The sequence below is a fragment of the Salmo salar genome, chromosome ssa10 (genome assembly GCF_905237065.1).
Source record: "Salmo salar chromosome ssa10, Ssal_v3.1, whole genome shotgun sequence".
Taxonomy (NCBI): domain Eukaryota; kingdom Metazoa; phylum Chordata; class Actinopteri; order Salmoniformes; family Salmonidae; genus Salmo; species Salmo salar.
This window is the reverse complement of record NC_059451.1, coordinates 77338809-77360162: the sequence shown is the minus strand read 5'-3', so window position 1 is coordinate 77360162 and position 21354 is coordinate 77338809. Positions and strand designations below refer to the sequence as shown.

At 41.9% G+C, this 21354-nt stretch overlaps 1 protein-coding gene across 1 annotated transcript in view; it reads right to left on the bottom strand.

Moving 5' to 3' along the window:
* The window catches only part of LOC106561032 (metabotropic glutamate receptor 8), a 263039-nt gene that overhangs the window by 2260 nt on the left and 239425 nt on the right, over positions 1-21354 (bottom strand). The window contains exons 8-10 of the mRNA XM_014124591.1: positions 19864-20003; positions 18521-19456; positions 1687-1933 (exon numbers count right to left, since the gene is read on the bottom strand). Coding sequence (XP_013980066.1) covers positions 1687-1933; positions 18521-19456; positions 19864-20003 — 1323 coding nt within the window. The remainder of the gene's footprint in view (positions 1-1686; positions 1934-18520; positions 19457-19863; positions 20004-21354) is intronic.

The following is a 21354-nucleotide window of genomic DNA, read 5'->3' as shown; positions in this document are numbered from 1 at the left end:
CCCATCCACAGTTTCTGGTTAGGGTAGGTTTTAATGGTCACAGTGGGTACGATTTCTCCAATGCACTGATTAATAAACGCGCTCACCGAGTCAGCGTATAGGTCAATATTGTCCTCTGAGGCTGATCGGTACATATTCCAGTCCGCGTGATCAAAACAATCTTGGAGCATGGCTTCCGATTGGTCAGACCAGCGTTGAATGGTTCTTGTCACTGGTACAACCTGTTTTAATTTCTGCCTATAAGCTGAGACGAGCAAGATGGCGTCGTGGTCGGATTTGCCGAAGGGAGGGCGGGGAAGGGCTTTGTATGCATCGCGGAAGTTAGAGTAGCAGTGGTCGAGAGTATTAGCCCTACGTGTTGTGCAATCAATATGCTGATAAAATATAGGTAGCATTGTTCTCAAATTTGCTTTGTTAAAATCCCCAGCTACTATAAATACAACCTCCGGATATATAGTTTACATTTTACATAGAGTCGAGTTAAGTTCCTTGAGGGCCGTCTTGGTGTTCGCTTTAGGGGGGATGTACACAGCTGTGGCTATAACTGACAAGAATTCTCTTGGTAGGTAGAATGGCTGACATTTGATTGTAAGGAAGTCTAGGTCGGGTGAGCAGACTTGAGTTCTTGTATGTTGTTATGATTACACTAAGAGTTGTTAATCATAAAGCATACAACCCCTCCCTTCCTCGTCCCAGAGAGGTGTTTATCTCTGTCGGCGCAATGCACGGAGAAGCCCGGTGGCTAAACCGATTCCGACAAGATATCCCGAGAGAGCCATGTTTCCGTGAAACAGAGAATGTTACAATCTCTGATGTCTCTCTGGAAGGCAACCCAAGCTCGAATTTTGTCTACCTTGTTGTCAAGAGACTGGACCATTGGCGAGTAGTATACTCAGGAGCGGAGATCGATGTGCCCATTTTCAAAACCTGACCAGAAGACCGCTCCATCTGCCCCTTCTGTGTTGCCGTTGTTTTCGGTCAGCTGCTGGGATTAGATCCATTGTCCTGGGTGGTGGTCTGAAGAGAGGATCGCTTCAGAAAAGTCGTATTCCTGGTCGTAATGTTGGTAAGTTGATGTTGCTCTTATATCCAATAGTTCATCCCGGCTGTATGTAATAAGACTTAAGATTTCCTGGGGTAACAATGTAAGAAATAATACATAAAAAAAAAAAATACTGCATAGTTTCCTAAGAACGCGAAGCGAGGCAACCATCTCTGTCGGCGCCATCTCACCTCAGCGGTTCAGTGAAATGAGAACCTGACGAGATATGAATTTAAGCAAAGTTTTAGATATCAAACTGTGCAGTCAGCACAATCATGATAAGTAAACAACAGGATGTTTGCCTGTATGAAACTTCTGCTAATGGAATCTTGAAATGGCTTTGAAGTCTAAATCTGATCGATGAACAGTTATGCCTAATCTGTTCTCAGGTGTCTTTTTAAACTATCTTAGATGAGAGCATAAAAATTATTTTCTACAAGCTGATTTCAACAACGATATTTCAGATACTATAAATAGCTGAGGAACTGTGGTTGATTTTATTGTATGTAGAAAGCCTGTTGTCTGTTGTCTGTGGTTGTACCTAACATAAGCTATACCCCCCACAAAAATAAAATTATAGGTGAAAAAAATGGGGGCAGTGGTATAATATGTTACGAAGTGAGGGATCACGTCTTTAAACTCACTACTGGCATCCATGCCCTCGCAGATTTCGGTCTTCACCTCTCCATTGGGTCGCTCGGAGGCCAGCTGGGACAGCTTGCTGGACATGGTGGCGACGGTGACGATGGCCTTGAAGGTGCGCTTGCGCTTGGGAACATTCTGCTCCGGGTGGAAGATGATGATGTAGACCTTGGGCATGTAGAGCATCCCCAGAGAGACGGAGGCGCTCAGGCTGAGGGAGATGGTCAGCGTGGCTGTCTGGATGTACATCTGACGAGAGACAGATTGAGAGAGAAAGAGATAGAGAGAAAGAAGGAGAGATCAGTCAATGAGTCTGAGGTGCTTCAAAGAGAATCCTGGGGAGAGAAACATTTGTGATCCCTGACACAACAGACTCTTATAAAAAAAAAGGTTCCAAAAGGGTTATTTGGCTGTCCCCGTATACCTCTTTTTGGATCCAGGTACAACCCTTTTGGGTTCCATGTAGAATCCTCTTTGGAAAGGGCTCTAAACGGAACCTCAAAAGGTTCTACCTGGAACCAAAAATAGTTCTTCAAAGGGTTCTCCTATGGGGACAGCCAAAGAACCCTTTTAGGTTCTAGATAACACCTTTTTTTTCAAAGAGCAGCTTGAATTAATCCAATCACATTGTAACACATTACTAATTTTATTTGTATTTGGCACTTGCTTTTTTATGAGGACATAATAGTGAGGTCTTGAGCATACTGGAATCAAACTCAAAACACCAGTACACAACCTAGTTGCTGTTCACTTGTAATGCACATTGTGTTCCAACCTAGTATCACAGATTGTGAAATAAATATAATTGTGCTTATTGGAAATTCGTGACAGGCAAACAAACATTTTTTTTTGTGTGCAGTACACGACTTTGTATTCTGTGCATTTCAATCCCAGATAAAAAGAGTAGGTTACTTAAGCCCTTATGCCAGAGGTTGGTCGGGAAGAAATGGGTGGGAATATAATGCAACCTTCTATCAACCCAAACATTGCGTATTTGAATCACGTCATGGACAACTTTAGCATTTTAGCTAATTAGCAACAACTTGCTGCTTTTTAACTACTTACCTAGCTAACCCTCACCCTAACCTAACCATTTTAATACTTAGATGTATGTTACCTAACCCTAACCGTAAAACCTAACCATAACCCCTAGTTTAGCTAACAGTAGCCACCTAGCTAGCCTAGCCTGTTGGGTCTAGGGGGCAGCATTTGCACGTCTGGATAAAAAAAATGTACCCGATTTAATCTGGTTACTAATCCTACCCAGTAACTAGAATATGCATATACTTATTATATATGGATAGAAAACACTCTAAAGTTTCCAAAACTGTTTGAATGGTGTCTGTGAGTATAACAGAACTCATTTGGCAGGCAAAACCCTGAGACATTTTCTGACAGGAAGTGGATACCTGATGTGTTGTATTGACTTTAAACCTATCCCATTGAAAAACACAGGGGTTTAGGAATATTTTGGCACTTCCTATTGCTTCCACTAGATGTCACCAGCCTTTACAAAGTGTTTTGAGTCTTCTGGAGGGAGATCTGACCGAACAAGAGCCATGGAACGGTGATGTCCCATTAGACACCTGGCGCGCTAGTTCATGTTGGGTACCCTCGTTCCAATACGTTATAAAAGAGTATGCATTCGTCCACCTTGAATATTATTCATGTTCTGGTTAAAAAAGGCCCTAATGATTTATGCTATACAACGTTTGACATGTTTGAACGAACGGAAATATATTTTTTCCCCTCGTTCATGACGAGAAGTCCGGCTGGCTTACATCATGTGCTAACGAGACGGAGATTTTTGGACATAAATGATGAGCTTTTTTGAACAAAACTACATTCGTTATGGACCTGTGATACCTGGAAGTGACATCTGATGAAGAGAATCAAAGGTAATGGATTATTTACATAGTATTTTCGATTTTAGATCTCCCCAACATGACGTCTAGTCTGTATCGCAACGCGTATTTTTCTGGGCGCAGTGCTCAGATTATTGCAAAGTGTGATTTCCCAGTAAGGTTATTTTTAAATCTGGCAAGTTGATTGCGTTCAAGAGATGTAAATCTATAATTCTTTAAATGACAATATAATATTTTACCAATGTTTTCTAATTTTAATTATTTAATTTGTGACGCTGACTTGACTGCCGGTTATTGGAGGGAAACGATTTCCTCAACATCAATGCCATAGTAAAACGCTGTTTTTGGATATAAAAATGAACTTGATAGAACTAAAAATGCATGCATTGTCTAACATAATGTCCTAGGAGTGTCATCTGATGGAGATTGTAAAAGCTTAGTGCATCATTTTAGCTGGTTTTATGGTTTTGGTGACCCTGTCTTTGACTTGACAAAACATTACACACAACTCTTGTAAATGTACTGTCCTAACATACTCTAAATTTATGCTTTCGCCGTAAAACCTTTTTGAAATCGTAAAACGTGGTTAGATTAAGGAGATGTTTATCTTTCAAATGGTGTAACATAGTTGTATTTTTGAAAAATTTGAATTTTGACATTTATTTGGATTCAAATTTGCCGCTCTTGAAATGCACCTGCTGTTGATGGAGTGCACCACGGGTGGCACGCTAGCGTCCCACCTAGCCCCAAGAGGCTAGCTAACATTAGCCACTTAGCTAACATATCTAAAATTAGCTACAACAAATTGGAATTTGTGTAATGTACATGAATACGTTATGAAGAATGAAAATCGTGTAATACATACGAAGTGCATTTTGAAGAAAATAGTGTAATACACACAAAAAAGTGTGCCTGTCACAAATTTCCAATAAGTAATTTCTGTCTATTTCACAATAATCTGTGATAGTGTGTTCACATGGAACATTCAAACTTGCAGTACACTATTCAGGTTTCTTATAACCACTTAAATCAAACCCATCCAACCACTGACAACCCAGGTGAGGTACCCCGACCGCATGTACACAATTCTACTCTTCTCCCACCTGTTGAACTTAACCAGGCATTACAAGCTCATGTTTCATTTACTTATTTCCAATGTTACAGTACACCCCCAAGAGGCTGAGAGAAAATAACCGCTGATGCGAGCACATCTGCACACATGCCAAACACTCCGGCTCCTGCTTAGACACCACCTGAGTAGTCATAGCAACAGCATTTAGAAAATTCAACACAACTAATGGCACTCTCATTGTGCAGTAAACTGACAGTGAGAATTCTCAGAGGGTATTTGCTCAGCCATATCTGTACATTTAGTGTGGTAGAGAATGAAGAGGAACTGGCAACAGGTGGCACATCTCGCTTGAGTCTGAACATCTCCACAGTGGAAGCCATTCCATCACACATCAAGGTATCATTCTGAAAATGTATGGTAGACATTCAAGCATAAAGTCATTGAGAGGGCCTCTAGACAAACATCTAGGAATTATTTATATTGTGAGAACAAAGCTTATATTACACTCTCTGTCGGGCGTAGATTTTAAGATCAGCCATATTGGTGCACAAACATGAAGCCACTTACATAGGTGATATTATTATCCTGTGGCTAAAACCCCTTAAGGTTATCTTAAAGGCCCAGTGCAGTCAAAAACACAATTTACCTCTGTTGTATTTATCTTTCCACACTATGAGGTTGGAATAACACTGAAATTGTGAAAATGATAATGCCCTTTTAGTGTAAGAGTTGTTTGAAAAGACTGCCTGAAATGTCAGGCTTTTCTTTGTGGGATGTAGTTTCTAAATTAGTTAAAGAGAGTTTCAATAAGACCAATAAGAAAGAGAGTTCCAAACCTCTCTGCCAATAACAGCTAGATTTCAGTTTCCCCCACCTCACTCAGAACATTTCAATTGAAATAATCAAAGTAAGGTACTTCATTGTTACCCAGAAATGATTTGATATTGAGATAGATACAACTGCATTGGACCTTTAAGTTAATATTTTGACTGCAGAGTGTTTTCCAGTGGGTCTCCAGTTGGGGCTGGTGGCAAGTCCTTGTTAAAACCTGTTCAGCAGCTTGTTTAGATCTATAATAAGAGTGATGGGGTCGGCTTCAAAAGGCAAGAACTGAGGAACAATCACCTTCAGTTTTAGGTCAGCCAGAATTCTGGGGCATGAAACTCAGTGACATTTATCACCTGAACGATTCCCGAAATGTTCCATACACACATAAAGCTTATTTCTCTAAAAGTTTGTGCACAAATTTGTTTACATCCCTCTTTGTGAGCATTTATCCTTTTCCAAGATAATTAATCTACTTGAAAGGTGTGGCATATCAAGATTAAGTAACGTCCACCACAGCTGTTGAATATTCATTTCTCTACCATAAGCCGCCTTCAATGACATTTCAGAGAATTTGGCAGTACGTCCAACCAGTTTCACAACCACAGACCACGTGTACCCACTCCAGCCCAGGACCTCAACATTCTGCTTTTTCACCTGCAGGATCGTCTGATACCAGCCACCCGGACAGCTGATGAAACTCTGGGTTTGCACCACTGAAGAATTTCAGAAACAGTCTCAGGGAAGCTCATCTGCGTGCTCGTCTTCCTGACCAGGGTCTTGGCCTGACTGCAGTTCGGCGTCATAACCGTTTTTATTGGGCAAATGTTCACCTTCAATGGCACACTGGAGAAGTGTGCTCTTCACGGATGAATCCGGGTTTCAACTGTACCAGGCAGATGGCAGACAGCATGTACGGCATCATGTGGGTGAGCAGTTTGCTGATGTTAACATTGTGAACAGAGTGCCCAATGGTGATGGTGGGGTTATGGTATGGGCAGGCATAAGCTAGGGACAATGAACAAAATTGTATTTTATCGATGGCAATTTTAATGCACAGAGATACCATGACGAGCTCCTGAAGCCCACTGTCGTGCCATTCATCCGCTGGCATCACCACATGTTTCAGCATGATAATGCACAGCCCCATATTGCAAGGATCTGTAGACAATTCCTGGAAGCTGAAAATGTTCCATTTCTTCCCTGGCCTGCATACTCATCAGACATGTCACACATTGAGCATGTTTGGGATGCTCTGGATCGACGTGTACGACAGCATGTTCCAGGTCCTGACAATATCCAGCAACTTCGCACAGCCATTGAAGAGGAGTGGGACAACATTCCACAGGCCACAATCAACAGCTGATTCAACTCTATGGAAAGGAGATGTGTTTTGCTGCATGAGGTAAATGGTGGTCACACCAGATACTGACAGGTTTTCTGACCCACGCTTCTTCCTTTTATTTAGGTATCTGTGACCAACAGATGCATATTTGTATTCCAAGTCATGTGAAATCCATAGATAAGGGCCTAGTTTATTTATTTCAAATGGCTGATTTACTTATGAACTGTAACTAAGTAAAATCTTTGAAATTGTTGAATGTTGCGTTTATATTTATGTTCAGTTTGGTATGAGGATGAGATTTGCTTTGTCATTACACTAGACATAAGTTTTCTGCTCTAAAAAAACATTATGTTTTATAACTTCCCTATCGTAATCTATCTATACCTCTTAAATTCCAAAGACCAGTTAAAAAAAACACGAAAAACCACAACCATCTTTAACTCCATGCCAACTCATATGAAAAAAAGTACATTTAAAATATATTTTTAGATAATTAAGATGTGAAATATTTAAAAAATATATATATTTTATTTTATACATTTTAAATACATTCTAACATATATTACGGAATATATTGAAATTGTATTATAAAATAGATATAAAATATATATGACTAAATATGTACATTTCCTCAGAAAATATATTTAATTCATTTTGAACAAAATAAATCAATATATTTGGTGATTATATTTATAATATGTATTTTGAAATGTTTTGTAAAATATACTGCTCAAAAAAATAAAGGGAACACTTAAACAACACATCCTAGATCTGAATGAAAGAAATCATCTTATTAAATACTTTTTTCTTTACATAGTTGAATGTGCTGACAACAAAATCACACAAAAATAATCAATGGAAATCCAATTTATCAACCCATGGAGGTCTGGATTTGGAGTCACACTCAAAATTAAAGTGGAAAACCACACTACAGGCTGATCCAACTTTGATGTAATGTCCTTAAAACAAGTCAAAATGTTGCTCAGTAGTGTGTGTGGCCTCCACGTGCCTGTATGACCTCCCTACAACGCCTGGGCATGCTCCTGATGAGGTGGCAGATGGTCTCCTGAGGGATCTCCTCCCAGACCTGGACTAAAGCATCCGCCAACTCCTGGACAGTCTGTGGTGCAACGTGGCGTTGGTGGATGGAGCGAGACATGATGTCCCAGATGTGCTCAATTGGATTCAGGTCTGGGGAACGGGCGGGCCAGTCCATAGCATCAATGCCTTCCTCTTGCAGGAACTGCTGACACACTCCAGCCACATGAGGTCTAGCATTGTCTTGCATTAGGAGGAACCCAGGGCCAACCGCACCAGCATGTGGTCTCACAAGGGGTCTGAGGATCTCATCTCAGTACCTAATGGCAGTCAGGCTACCTCTGGCGAGCACATGGAGGGCTGTGTGGCCCCCCAAAGAAATGCCACCCCACACCATGACTGACCCACCGCCAAACCGGTCATGCTGGAGGATGTTGCAGGCAGCAGAATGTTCTCCACGGCGTCTCCAGACTCTGTCACGTCTGTCACATGTGCTCAATGTGAACCTGCTTTCATCTGTGAAGAGCACAGGGCGCCAGTGGCGAATTTGCCAATCTTGGTGTTCTCTGGCAAATGCCAAACGTCCTGCACGGTGTTGGGCTGTAAGCACAACCCCCAACTGTGGACGTCGGGCCCTCATACCACCCTCATGGAGTCTGTTTCTGACCATTTGAGCAGACACATGCACATTTGTGGCCTGCTGGAGGTCATTTTGCAGGGCTCTGGCAGTGCTTCTCCTGCTCCTCCTTGCACAAAGGCGGAGGTAGCGGTCCTGCTGCTGGGTTGTTGCCCTCCTACGGCCTCCTCCACGTCTCCTGATGTACTGGCCTGTCTCCTGGTAGCGCCTCCGTGCTCTGGACACAACGCTGACAGACACAGCAAACCTTCTTGCCACAGCTCGCATTGATGTGCTATCCTGGATGAGCTGCACTACCTGAGCCACTTGTGTCGGTTGTAGACTCCGTCTCATGCTACCACTAGAGTGAAAGCACCGCCAGCATTCAAAAGTGACCAAAACATCAGCCAGGAAGCATAGGAACTGAGAAGTGGTCTGTGGTCCCCACCTGCAGAACCACTCCTTTATTGGGGGTGTCTTGCTAATTGCCTATAATTTCCACCTGTTCTGCAGGTGGTGACCACAGACCACTTCTCAGTTCCTATGCTTCCTGGCTAGTAAGATGTCATAGTAGAGTAGGTCAGGGCGTGACAGGTGGTGTTTTGGGTGGTTCTATGTTTTCTATTTCTATGTTTTAGTTCTAGTTTTTTCTCCAATTGGATGCAGCTGGTCCTCGTTGTCTCTAATTGGAGATCATATTTAAGTAGGGGTTTTCTTCCTGGATTTTGTGGGTTAATATATTTTGAGTAGTGTTTGTTTCTCACTGTGTCACGGTTTGTTGTTTTGTCATATTCAGTTATTTGTGTATTGCAAAGTTTCACGGATTTAATAAAATGTGGAACTACAACCACGCTGCACTTTGGTCCAATCCTTTCGACAGCCGTGACAGCTTGATTATTTTCCTTCTTGGAATATTTGTTTTGAGTAAAGTTACGTGAATTACTCATCTCTGTGTCCTTCGCCTGACTCTGCCTTACCTGCTACACCTAGACGCCTTACAAAAGTATGACCACTCTATGGAAAGGTTAGACTCTCACACCTCAATGGTGTCCTTCATTTTGCTCAATGATCCCCCACGAGTGTCACGGTAACCAGGTCCGTATGTAAAAAATGAACAGAAGTGTAGAGCTAATTTGTGCCAACAAAAAAATGGGTTAAATATGTGTAAAAAACAATTTCTTCAGCTTTCTTATATCTCCTAGATATAGGAAAGAGACTTCAAAACCTTATTCCTTATGATTTATCTTTTAACTGTCTGTTTTGCCGTTTATGAATGCGTTCTATGCGCTAAATTCAATATTTGTATTTCATCAAATAATGTTTAAATATGTTTTTTGATACCTACAGGGGTCCTAAAAAATCAAATAGCTAAATGATCTTTGGTATGACCATCTTAAAACAATTCCATATGTTAGGTTAGTAGATCCCCCCATTATGTAGCAAAATGTTAAATTGTGTTTTTTAGATTGGATAAAAGTAGAGACTTAGAGCTAGAAAATGGTATATCATACACTGCAGTTGGGGAACAATGGGAAAGTAATTCTGCTTTGAAAGTTGATAAACTTGTAACCTCACTTTTGAGAAAATGGCCTTTGAATGTTTTGGTACACCTACTAGAGAGCTCTTTTTTGTCTACACCCATTCAGCATCATTCACACCCTCTTAAGCTTTAGCCCCACCCATCTCTTCGCATGTGAGGCCATGTACTAAACATCCAAAGATTTCAAGACCAAAAGGCTGGTTTATACTACGGGTGTGTTCGTAAATTTAATCTGGAGTGCCAGAGTATGGTCTGTGCGTTCGTAAACTCAGAGCATTGTTACATTGTCCGTTTATAATTTCATAGCGCTTTTTAATTTCATAGCGTTTCGCTCACGGAGCATTCAGAGTGCACACTGGACGCTCTGGATGAGGAATAGGGTTCATCCGAGCGTTCTGACCTAACAACAGCAGTCAAGCACCCAAGCTAACTGGCTAACATTGGCTAACTTGCTAGCTACTTCCAGACACAAATGAGAGAACAGCTCACTGTGACCATTTTATACGCCCTAGCAGAGCTGGTTAGGATGTTATGTTATCCAGAGCATTGGTGACTGCAACTGTGCTGCTGGCAACAACTTAATTACTTTTTTTGGCAGCGTTTACTGAGACTGGCCGTATTCAACGGGTGTTGAACGTTGAAACTTTACTTTCAGCCCCCAAAAAGTTTCAACTTTACTTTCAGCCAATGTGCTCTTTCTAACAAGTTTGAGGACAAAATGCAAGGAATAATAATGCCAATCATGATAGTTTATGATTAAATTATCATATTTTGGCATTGCTAAACTTCATGAAGAATTTCCCAGCGCATTGTCAATTCAATAATAATGGGTTTGTTGGTTCAGTATCATGCTTAACCAAACCCAGTAGCTTGGTGGTTAGAGTGCCTGCCCTGAGACTGGGTGTTCGAACGGTCGAGTCGTACCAAAGATTCTAAAACTGGGACTCGATGCCTTTCTGCCTGGCACTAAGCATTAAGAAGATGGATTGGGTGTAAGGCCCTGCGACAGATTAGCGTTCTGTCCAGGGTGTGTACTTGTACATCAAGCTGCATCATGCTACAGAATCAGGGGATAGGCTCTTGCCCTATGGACCCTTCTGGCTCGGACAAGGCTTACTTGTCCAAAGCTTATTTACTCATGTAAATGCCATTCTGCATACTGGTGACATATATAACAACTTACTTCTGATTAAAAACAACAACTCATAATTTTATGGAAATTGGGATGAGGAAACTAAGGAACTGAGAAAAATCATGCTGTCTGAAAGACCATGTTTATTAAATGTTAAATGGAAAGGAATTAGCCTTTTGGGGGCCCTAAGCTAGATTTGGTTGGGAGTGGGGCCCCCCTCTCGTCAGCGGATAAAAAAAATGTATGTTTTAAAGTTTATTTCCAGCAATTCTACACATTTTGCCATGGGGCGAAGAGAACATTTTGCAATTTTAGAATACCTTTCATGCAATTCTACTCATTTTGCTTTGGGGCAGAGAGACATTTTGCAGTTTTAAAGCACGTTTTCTGCAGTTCTACAAATTTTGTCACGTTCTGACCTGTAAAGGTGTTATTTGTTAGTGTTTAGTTTGGTCAGGACGTGGCAGGGGGTATTTGTTTTATGTGGTTCAGGGTGGTTTTGTGTATGTGTCCAGTTAGAGGGGTATTTGATTTATTAGTCCAGGGTTTTGGTTATTGTTCTATGTTAGTTTATTTCTATGTTCAGTCTAGTTGTTTGTATTTCTATGTTTAGCTAATTGGTGTTGGGGCCTTCAGTTCGAGGCAGCTGTCTATCGTTGCCTCTGATTGAAGGTCCTATAATTAGGGGTGTGTTTGTATTGTGGGTAGTTGTATTCTGTTTTGTGCTTGTCACCTTACATAACTGTTAGTGTTGTTTCTGTTAATTGTATACGTGTTTATTTTGTTTCTCCTTCTTATATATTAAAAAGAGAAGATGAGTATACACTTTCCTGTTGCGTCTTGGTCCTCCACACACGACACTCGTTACATGCAGAGAAAATGTTGCAATTTATAACACATTACATGCAATTCTACTCATTTTGCCATGGGGCAGAGATCATTTTAGAAGTTTTAAAGTGAATTTCCTGCAATTCTACCCATTTTTTCCACGGGGTGGAGAGTTTTTGTTGGCTGTTTTAAAGCAAATTTTCTGCGATTCTACACATTCTTCCATGACTTATACCATGTTAATGATATCAGAGTGAGAGCGACTAACAAAATCTATAGGGGCCCCTAGGAGGTCAGGTCCCCTGGGCTCGTGCCCATTGTGCCCGGTCTGTATTTGGCAGTGATTACTACAAGTTTAGATAACTGGCTAGACTAACTTACCAATCTAAAAATTGTTAGCTGGCACAGCTAATCGAGTGACAAGAGAAACTGCACAACCAAATTTTGAACTTGCACCTTGTGTATTCTACTATTCAAACTCTCAATATTAAGTTGAGACCGTGACTGAGACCGTGACTGAGTTCCCCCCCTCTTCGGAGAGCCCTAGCAGCCGGGAGCCCTAAGCGACCGCTTATGTCGCTTATGCCTGGAGTCAAGTCAAGGTTTCCCAAACTCGGTCCTCGAGCCTCCCATGGGTGCAGGTTTTGGTTTTTGCCCTAGCACTACACAGCTGATTCAAATCATCAATTCATCATCAAGCTTTGATTATTTGAATCAACTGTGTAGTGCTAGGGCAAAAACTAAAACGTGCATCCCTGGGGAGCCCCAAGGACAGAGTTTGGGAAACCCTGGCCTAAGTCATACATGTAATGCATAAATTATGTGTATTAAAATAATGCTAGTGTGACAAATGCACCCCTTACAACATGTGAATATGGAAATTGAGGCTTCAGTATAAACTCAAACCAAAATGATCATATGAGGGATTAACAACCAATAGGGTGCAACCATAAAACCATTAGTGTGTGCAAAAATGACAAATACTAGACAGTTGGCAATCTCAGCAAGGGAATGTGCACACGCCCCACACAAGTGTATTACCTTTGTGATAAGAGTGGAAATAAGAAGCATCGGTTTCTAAAATGACAGAGCTGGGGCATTTATCCAGCTATTAAACAGCTTGCTCAGATCAATGGGGAAGACTGTTAAATAGTGGAGTGATGGTCATGTGCTATATCAGAACGATTTTATATTTTCTCCAGGGACACCATTCACACATGTGTTCTTCCTATGAACATTAAGCCATGTGTGACAGTAAATAACAATTTCAATAGGATTTATTTGATATAATTGCTCCCTCGGGACAGTGCAATCCATGTGGCATTGATTAAGCATTTTCTGAAATATGAATAGGCTACAATGCATTGAGCCCCCTTTTTTACTATTCCACAAATAAAGGGTTTGATGTGTGTGGTGTTTTCAGTCCTCTAAGAAAGTGATGCCGGTGGAGTTGATTTTTCAAGGACCAGTTAGGCAAGTCATTCTCTAAAGATTAATAACGTACAGTATGATGGATTTTGGGTTCTGACTCCTAAACTTGGAATAGTGTTAATTATCAGGTATCCTATTGAAATCTTGAGTGCTATGGTCTAGAGCAGGGGTGGACAACTCCTCGAAGGCCTGATTGGTGTCACACTTTTATTCTATCCCTAGCAAACACAGCTGATTCATCAAATTGCATTCTAAACTGAAGATCTTGATTAGGTGATTATTGGAGTCAGGTGTGTTAGCTGGAGCTGGGGCAAATCTGTGACACCAATCAGGCCCTCGAGGACTGGAATTGCCCACTCCTGATCTAGAGGGTCTACACCAGAAGTTAATGGTTATCTGTAGGAGGAATGTATATGGTAGAGGCAATTAAGCTTGGAATGTACTGAGTGCAGGGAAGACAATCACATGTTGTCAGGCACTGATAAGGGTGGAGAGCTGTGGATTAGTGAGGGAGTCGAGGTCAGGTCACCTTAATACATTTTAAGGGAGAAGGAACAGTTTGTGGCCAGTATCACTTAACTTCCTGCCTAGTAATAAAGATGCAATGTTTAGAGCAGGGCTGCCCAACCCTCTTCCTGGAGATCTACAGTCCTGTGGATTTTCAGTCCAACTCTAATTTAACACACCTGATTCTACTAATTATCTGCTCAACAAAACCTTAACTAGCTGAATCAGATATGCTAAATTAGGGTTGGACTGAACCTACAGGACAGTAGATCTCCAGGAAGAGGGTTGGGTAGCCTTGGTTTAGAGAGGAGACCACCCAAAGTGGGGAATATACACTGCTCAAAAAAATAAAGGGAACACTTAAACAACACAATGTAACTCCAAGTCAATCACACTTCTGTGAAATCAAACTGTCCACTTAGGAAGCAACACTGATTGACAATAAATTTCACATGCTGTTGTGAAAATGGAATAGACAACAGGTGGAAATTATAGGTAATTAGCAAGACACCCTCAATAAAGTAGTGATTCTGCAGGTGGTGACCACAGACCACTTCTCAGTTCCTATGCTTCCTGGCTGATGTTTTGGTCACTTTTGAATGCTGGCGGGGCTTTCACTCTAGTGGTAGCATGAGACGGAGTCTAAAACCCACACAAGTGGCTCAGGTAGTGCAGCTCATCCAGGATGGCACATCAATGCGAGCTGTGGCAAGAAGGTTTGCTCTGTCTGTCAGCGTAGTGTCCAGAGCATGGAGGCGCTACCAGGAGACAGGCCAGTACATCAGGAGACGTGGAGGAGGCCGTAGGAGGGCAACAACCCAGCAGCAGGACCGCTACCTCCGCCTTTGTGCAAAGAGGAGCAGGAGGAGCACTGCCAGAGCCCTGCAAAATGACCTCCAGCAGGCCACAAATGTGCATGTGTCTGCTCAAATGGTCAGAAACAGACTCCATGAGGGTGGTATGAGGGCCCGACGTCCACAGGTGGGGGTTGTGCTTACAGCCCAACACCGTGCAGGACGTTTGGCATTTGCCAGAGAACACCAAGATTGGCAAATTCGCCACTGGTGCCCTGTGCTCTTCACAGATGAAAGCAGGTTCATACTGAGCACATGTGACAGACGTGACAGAGTCTGGAGACGCCGTGGAGAACGTTCTGCTGCCTGCAACATCCTCCAGCATGACCGGTTTGGCGGTGGGTCAGTCATGGTGTGGGGTGGCATTTCTTTGGGGGGGCCGCACAGCCTTCAATGTGTTTGCCAGAGGTAGCCTGACTGCCATTAGGTACCAAGATGAGATCCTCAGACCCCTTGTGAGACCATATGCTGGTGCGGTTGGCCCTGGGTTCCTCCTAATGCAAGACAATGCTAGACCTCATGTGGCTGGAGTGTGTCAGCAGTTCCTGCAAGAGGAAGGCATTGATGGTATGGACTGGCCCGCCCGTTCCCCAGACCTGAATCCAATTGAGCACATCTGGGACTTCATGTCTCGCTCCATCCACCAACGCCACGTTGCACCACAGACTGTCCAGGAGTTGGCGGATGCTTTAGTCCAGGTCTGGGAGGAGATCCCTCAGGAGACCATCCGTCAGCACATTCAACTATGTAAAGAAAAAAGTATTTAATAAGATTATTTCATTCATTCAGATCTAGGATGTGTTATTTTAGTGTTCCCTTTATTTTTTTGAGCAGTGTATATATATATATATATATATACACTACTACTGGTGTGAATATGTATTTTGTCTCATGCAGCTGTTTTAATCCAATGGGTGAATAAACTTGGTTTAAGCTTTAGTAGGTTCATTTAGAATCTAAAACGTAAAACCGTAGACTGTAAGACCTGGACATCTATTCTTGAGGTAAAATCCTCAACTAGCAATCTATTGGTAAGTGGTGACTTTCATACATCCTGTCCAGAGCGAGGATGTGCAAGATGCTTGTAATGGAAACAAAGTTTCAGAACGGGTGATATTTCATTCATAAGTAGACTTACAATTGAATTCTGAATTATACCTGGGCATACAACAGAATTCCAGTCATTCATTTATTTTATATATTCGTTGCCAAACCCACTGGCTCCAGGTCATCTATGTATTTGCTAGGTAACGCTCCTCCTTATCTCAGCTCACTGGTCACCATAGCAACACCCACACGTGCACACGCTCCAGCAGGTATATTTCACTGGTCATCCCCAAAGCCAACACCTTTGGCCACCTTTCCTTCCAGTTCTCTGCTGCCAATGACTGGAACAAATTGCAAAAACAAAATCACTGAAGTTGGAGACTTATATCTCCCTCATTAACTTCAAGCATCGCCTGTCAGAGCAGCTTACCGATCGCTGCAGTGTACACAGCCCATCTGTAAATAGCCCATTCAACCAACTACCTACCGCATCCTCATATTTGTTTTTTTCTGCTCTTTTGCACACCAGTATTTCTACTTGCACATCCTCATCTGCACATCTATCACTTCAGTGTTAATTGCTAAATTGTAATTACTTCGCCACTGTGGCCTATTTATTGCCTTAGCCTCCTTACTTCATTTGCACACACTGTATACAGATTTTCTATTGTGTTATTGACTGTACGTTGGTTTATCCCATGTGTAACTGTGTTGTTGTTTTCGTCGCACTGCTTTGCTTTATCTTGGCCAGGTCGCAGTTGTAAATGAGAACTTGTTCTCAACTGGCCTACCTGGTTAAATAAAGGTGAAATAAAATAAATAAAACATGTGCACCCCTATAAGTTTATGCACTGTATCATGCTATTAGCATACGTTTACACTACATATAGGTGGGATTGGTGCATCAATTCCTAAATGGGTGACAAAAAAGTAAATACCTTTAGCCATAGCTGTGTTTCTTATTTCAGAGCTAAGCAGACACAACATATCACTCTGAATAATAAGCAAGATCAACGTGTTTGTCAGGTTTCTCATAGTCTCAGTAAACAACCCAGTCTTTGTTCACCACAGATTAGAAACAATTCCCTCTAGCTTGAAAAAACAACAACATTGACATATAATAGTGGGTCAATATTAGAGACTAGCATCATATTTTAGACTACAGACTGCAACCAGCTTTACCAATAAAGAGAACAAAAATTATGAGGTATAATCACCATCTGGCAAAACAGTTATTATTACGCTTACAGATCTAAGACTTAAAAAAATGATAACTAGTTTTAATTATTTGGTCCCCAGTGAGTTGCTCTCATGGGGTATAGTCTATAAAATAAGCTTACCATTGAACAGTAAGGATTGTAAACCATTTGTATCTTACATTAAATTGGAACAATATTACACAAATTGATTAGGACTACGTATGGCTTGGCTAGTAAGGACTTTCTATAACGCAATCATAGTTTGCAATATTTGTGACCTATGTAAGCCAATGTTCAGCTATCAAACACCTTGCCACATCTACTCAAAGCCAAGCTGTCATTTACTATATTTGTTTCACGCCATCCAAAAACTGTAACGAAGTGAGAAGAAATTCCTTACGCACCAGAACTGTACTAATGAGATCTGGTCCAAAAATTGTGGGGGAAGAAAACAGAGCCTTTCTTCGGTGAACCAGATGCTCAACTCAGGGTCTCAATTTAATAGACTGAAGCAGCTTCCAGTAGAAAACTTAAATGGAAAAAAAAATCACTCTTTGAATTCATCCAGACTATATACCGCAGCCTGTGAAATAATTTGAAATTGTCCAGTATGCTGCAGTACTTGGACCAATTGAACGTTTTGTACTGCTATGGGATTTGCTAGATCATTATGTGTGGTATGACACTGACTGAAAATGTGCATTGCAATCCCATGGGAAGATAAAATAGGCAATATGAAGATTGAGGTAGAGGTTCCTCAGCTTATTCACAGATACCATGCTTTCCAAGTGTGACTCATGACCTATGTACTTCCCGGAAAATCATATGCAGCATTCTAAAGGTGAAAATAGTTGAGAACAACCATATTATTAGCAATTTAATTCCACATGGTCAACATTCAGTGCAGAGAACTGAAGTGATGGTACTTAACTAAGTTGATTGGCTAGTAAACAGCAGGGGTCAAAATAATTACTGACCTTAAAGGGTGATAAAACACAACACCGACCACAGACTCTGTCCATTGCCTACCACCTCTATCACCAAAGAGCCTCTGAGGTTCACAACATATTAGCCAAATGAGGGATGAATTCTGCACAATGGATTACTGACATTTACACTGTAGACAACACATGTTTGTGTTCCCATTAGTCATAGAAGTGATGAGGATTACAACTGTCTGATGACAAGCCAAACCTCACACCTGAGCCAGCACGTAATATTATAGACCACATCTACGCGTGAATAAGCCTTTATTTTCTGTCCAATCAAGAGCTAAGCACCCTGACCAGCTCCTGGCTCAACAGCAACTAGTCTCACTACAGCAAGGATCTCTAGGTTAAAGAGTTGAAAATAATAATATTCAGCTTTACATTTGATCAGATTGCATCTTATTCACCTGTGTAAGAGGTGGAGGCGCCAGTCAATGCATACAGAATAAGATGAATAGCATATCTGACTGTGTTACATAGCCTTGACATGTAGGCCTACAGTTGATGTAGGTGTATCAAATACAATCACACAATCAAAACACACTCACCCTTTCTGCTGACTGTGCCGTCCCAAAGAAGATAGGTATAAAAGCTAACCAAATTATACAGGTAGTATACATAGTAAATCCAATAGGCTTAGCCTCGTTGAAGGTCTCTGGCACTCCCCTGGTCTTGATGGCATAAACAGTGCATGTGACCATTAAGAGAATACTGTATCCAAGCGAGCAGATGAGTGAGAGGTCCGAGATGTCACACTTGAGCACCCCACGGGCGTTCTCAGGGTCCTGCGTGCGCTGCTCGCCATAGTCCACCACCATGTGTGGCGGGTCGGTGGCAAACCACACAAAAACACCTAGTAACTGAACTAAGATCAGGCTGAAGGTAATGACCAGCTGGGAGGCCGGGGAGATGAACCGCGGTGCAGTCACAGCCTTCTTGCCCTGCTCGAAGATGCGGTGGATGCGGTTTGTTTTGGTAAGCAAAGCTGCGTAGCTGAAGCACATACCCAGGCCCAGGAAGATGCGCCTGATGGAGCAAACGGCAACGTCAGGGGCTGCGATCATGGGGAAGGTGATAGCATAGCACAGAAAGATACCCGTAAGCAAAACATAGCTCATCTCCCGGCCCGAGGCTCGGACAATGGGCGTGTCGTGGTAGCGCACAAAGGTGACAATGACGAAGGTGGTAACCAGAATGCCCAGGACAGAGATGAAGACTGGCACCACTGCCCAGGGTGAGTGCCATTCCAGCTTGATGATGGGGATAGGTTGGCACCCAGTGTGGTTCTGGTCGGGTCGTTGCTCATATGGGCACAGCTCGCAAATTAACTCACTGGCCTGGAAGTGGTAGCCCTCACAGCGCTCGCAGTGCCAGCAACATGGTACTCCCTTCACCACCTTCTTTCTCTCACCCATCTTGCAGGGCAGGCTGCACACAGAGGTGGGCACAGAGGGGTCTCCACTGGTCCACTGCATGGCATCCTTCTGAGTAGGGCAGAACATGTGTTACATTGATCTTAAAGGTGGGCAAGAACTAAAAGAAGATGACTCATTAACATCAACTTAATTTATCAACATCATCATCATCAGTTGGTAGTGCAACGCCAGGGTTGTCGGTTCGACTCCCACGGGGAACCAGTATGACAAAAATGTAAAAGTACGTAAATGTGTGCATGGATGCTGGATAAGAGCGTCTGCTAAATAACTTATTTTTTACATTTCAAATCTTATTTTTTCAACGTTGGCAAATAAGTTAAATTGATTGTTTGACAGTTATTTGATAGGTATCGTGGAAAATGAGTCCCATGGATGTTAACGTGATTTATTAACAAGTAACATTATTAAGACTTGCATACAATAACAAGACAAAGCAGTTACGCATTCGTCCTTACATTTAGGTGTAGCTGGTCGGTCCAGTGGCCGATGACCTTGTACTCTGCTGTTGACCTGTTGTTGATCTGGTACTGAAAGATATCGTAGCGTCCTGGAGCATCACCATTCTCATTAAATGTGACAGGAGTCCCAGCACTTCCTGTAAAACAGGAAACAGTTAACATTACTGAAAAATATACATACATTTAGAGAAAATATTACTGAAACAATGAACTTAGCTGGTGGTGCTATCACAACATAAAGTATCTTCAGTGTTTACCCATGGGTATGGTATCTAAAAAATGAAATAATATGATGACAAAATGTTTTTTGACAAAACAGATGAAGAATGCACTGCCATTGTAATATGTAAGTATCTCTCGAGGTTGTTTATCAGTGTACTTGTCAAAGATACAGCCAACCAAATGTATTATCTGTCATTATTGACTACAATCTACACTGCCAAGTTCCAAATTCCTTTCAAGTAGCTATCTTGTCTCTCAGATGACCTTCTACAGTAACATTGCTCACATACCACCTTGGGTCCTTAAAACCTGCAAAATCCAACACAGTTGGGAAGGAAGAGGAGAGCATTATTAAAAATATGCATCTCGGGAAAGCCATGTATTGTTACATTTGCTGGAGAGAAGTTGAGAGTATTGGGCCTGAAGTAAAGAGATTTGACTCATCTCCAAAACAGCACCCACAGCTCTGTGCAGATGTTTCGCTTCCTGTGTCTGTCTATGATAAATTAATCCATTCACACACTTTGCCGCTGCACACACCTATCACCCACTTTCCTTTGTGCAGCGGCTTGGCAGAGAGAAGCAAATTAAACAGGAAAAATATCTCTGATTGTTTGGCCATGCACAGCACATCTAGCTGCCTTTCACTGCAGACCACAAATCTCAGACTGGCCAATAAAAAGAAAAGATTAAGATGGGCAAAAAAACACAGACACTGGACAGAGGAACTCTGCCTAGAAGGCCAGCATCCCGGGTTCGCCTCCTCATTGTTGATGTTGAGACTGGTGTTTTACTTGTACTATTTAATGAAGCTGCCAGTTGAGGACTTGTGAGGTGTCCATTTCTCAAACTAGACACTGACATACTTGTCCTCTTGCTCAGTTGTTCACCGGGGCCTCCCACTCCTCTTTCTATTCTGGCTAGAGCCAATTTGTGCTGTTCTGTGAAGGGAGTAGTACACAGCGTTGTACGAGATCTTCAGTTTCTTGGCAATTTCTCGCATGGAATAGCCTTCATTTCTCAGAACAAGAATAGACTGACAAGTTTCAGAAGAAAGTTCTTTCTTTCTGGCCATTTTTAGCCTGAAATCGAACCCACAAATGCTGATGCTCCAGATACTCAACTAGTCTAAAGAAGGGCAGTTTTATTGCTTCTTTAATCAGGACAACAGTTTTCAACAGTGATAACATAATTGCAAAAGGGCTTTCTAATTCTTTTAAAATTATAAACTTGGATTAGCTAATGCAACGTGCCAGTGGAACACAG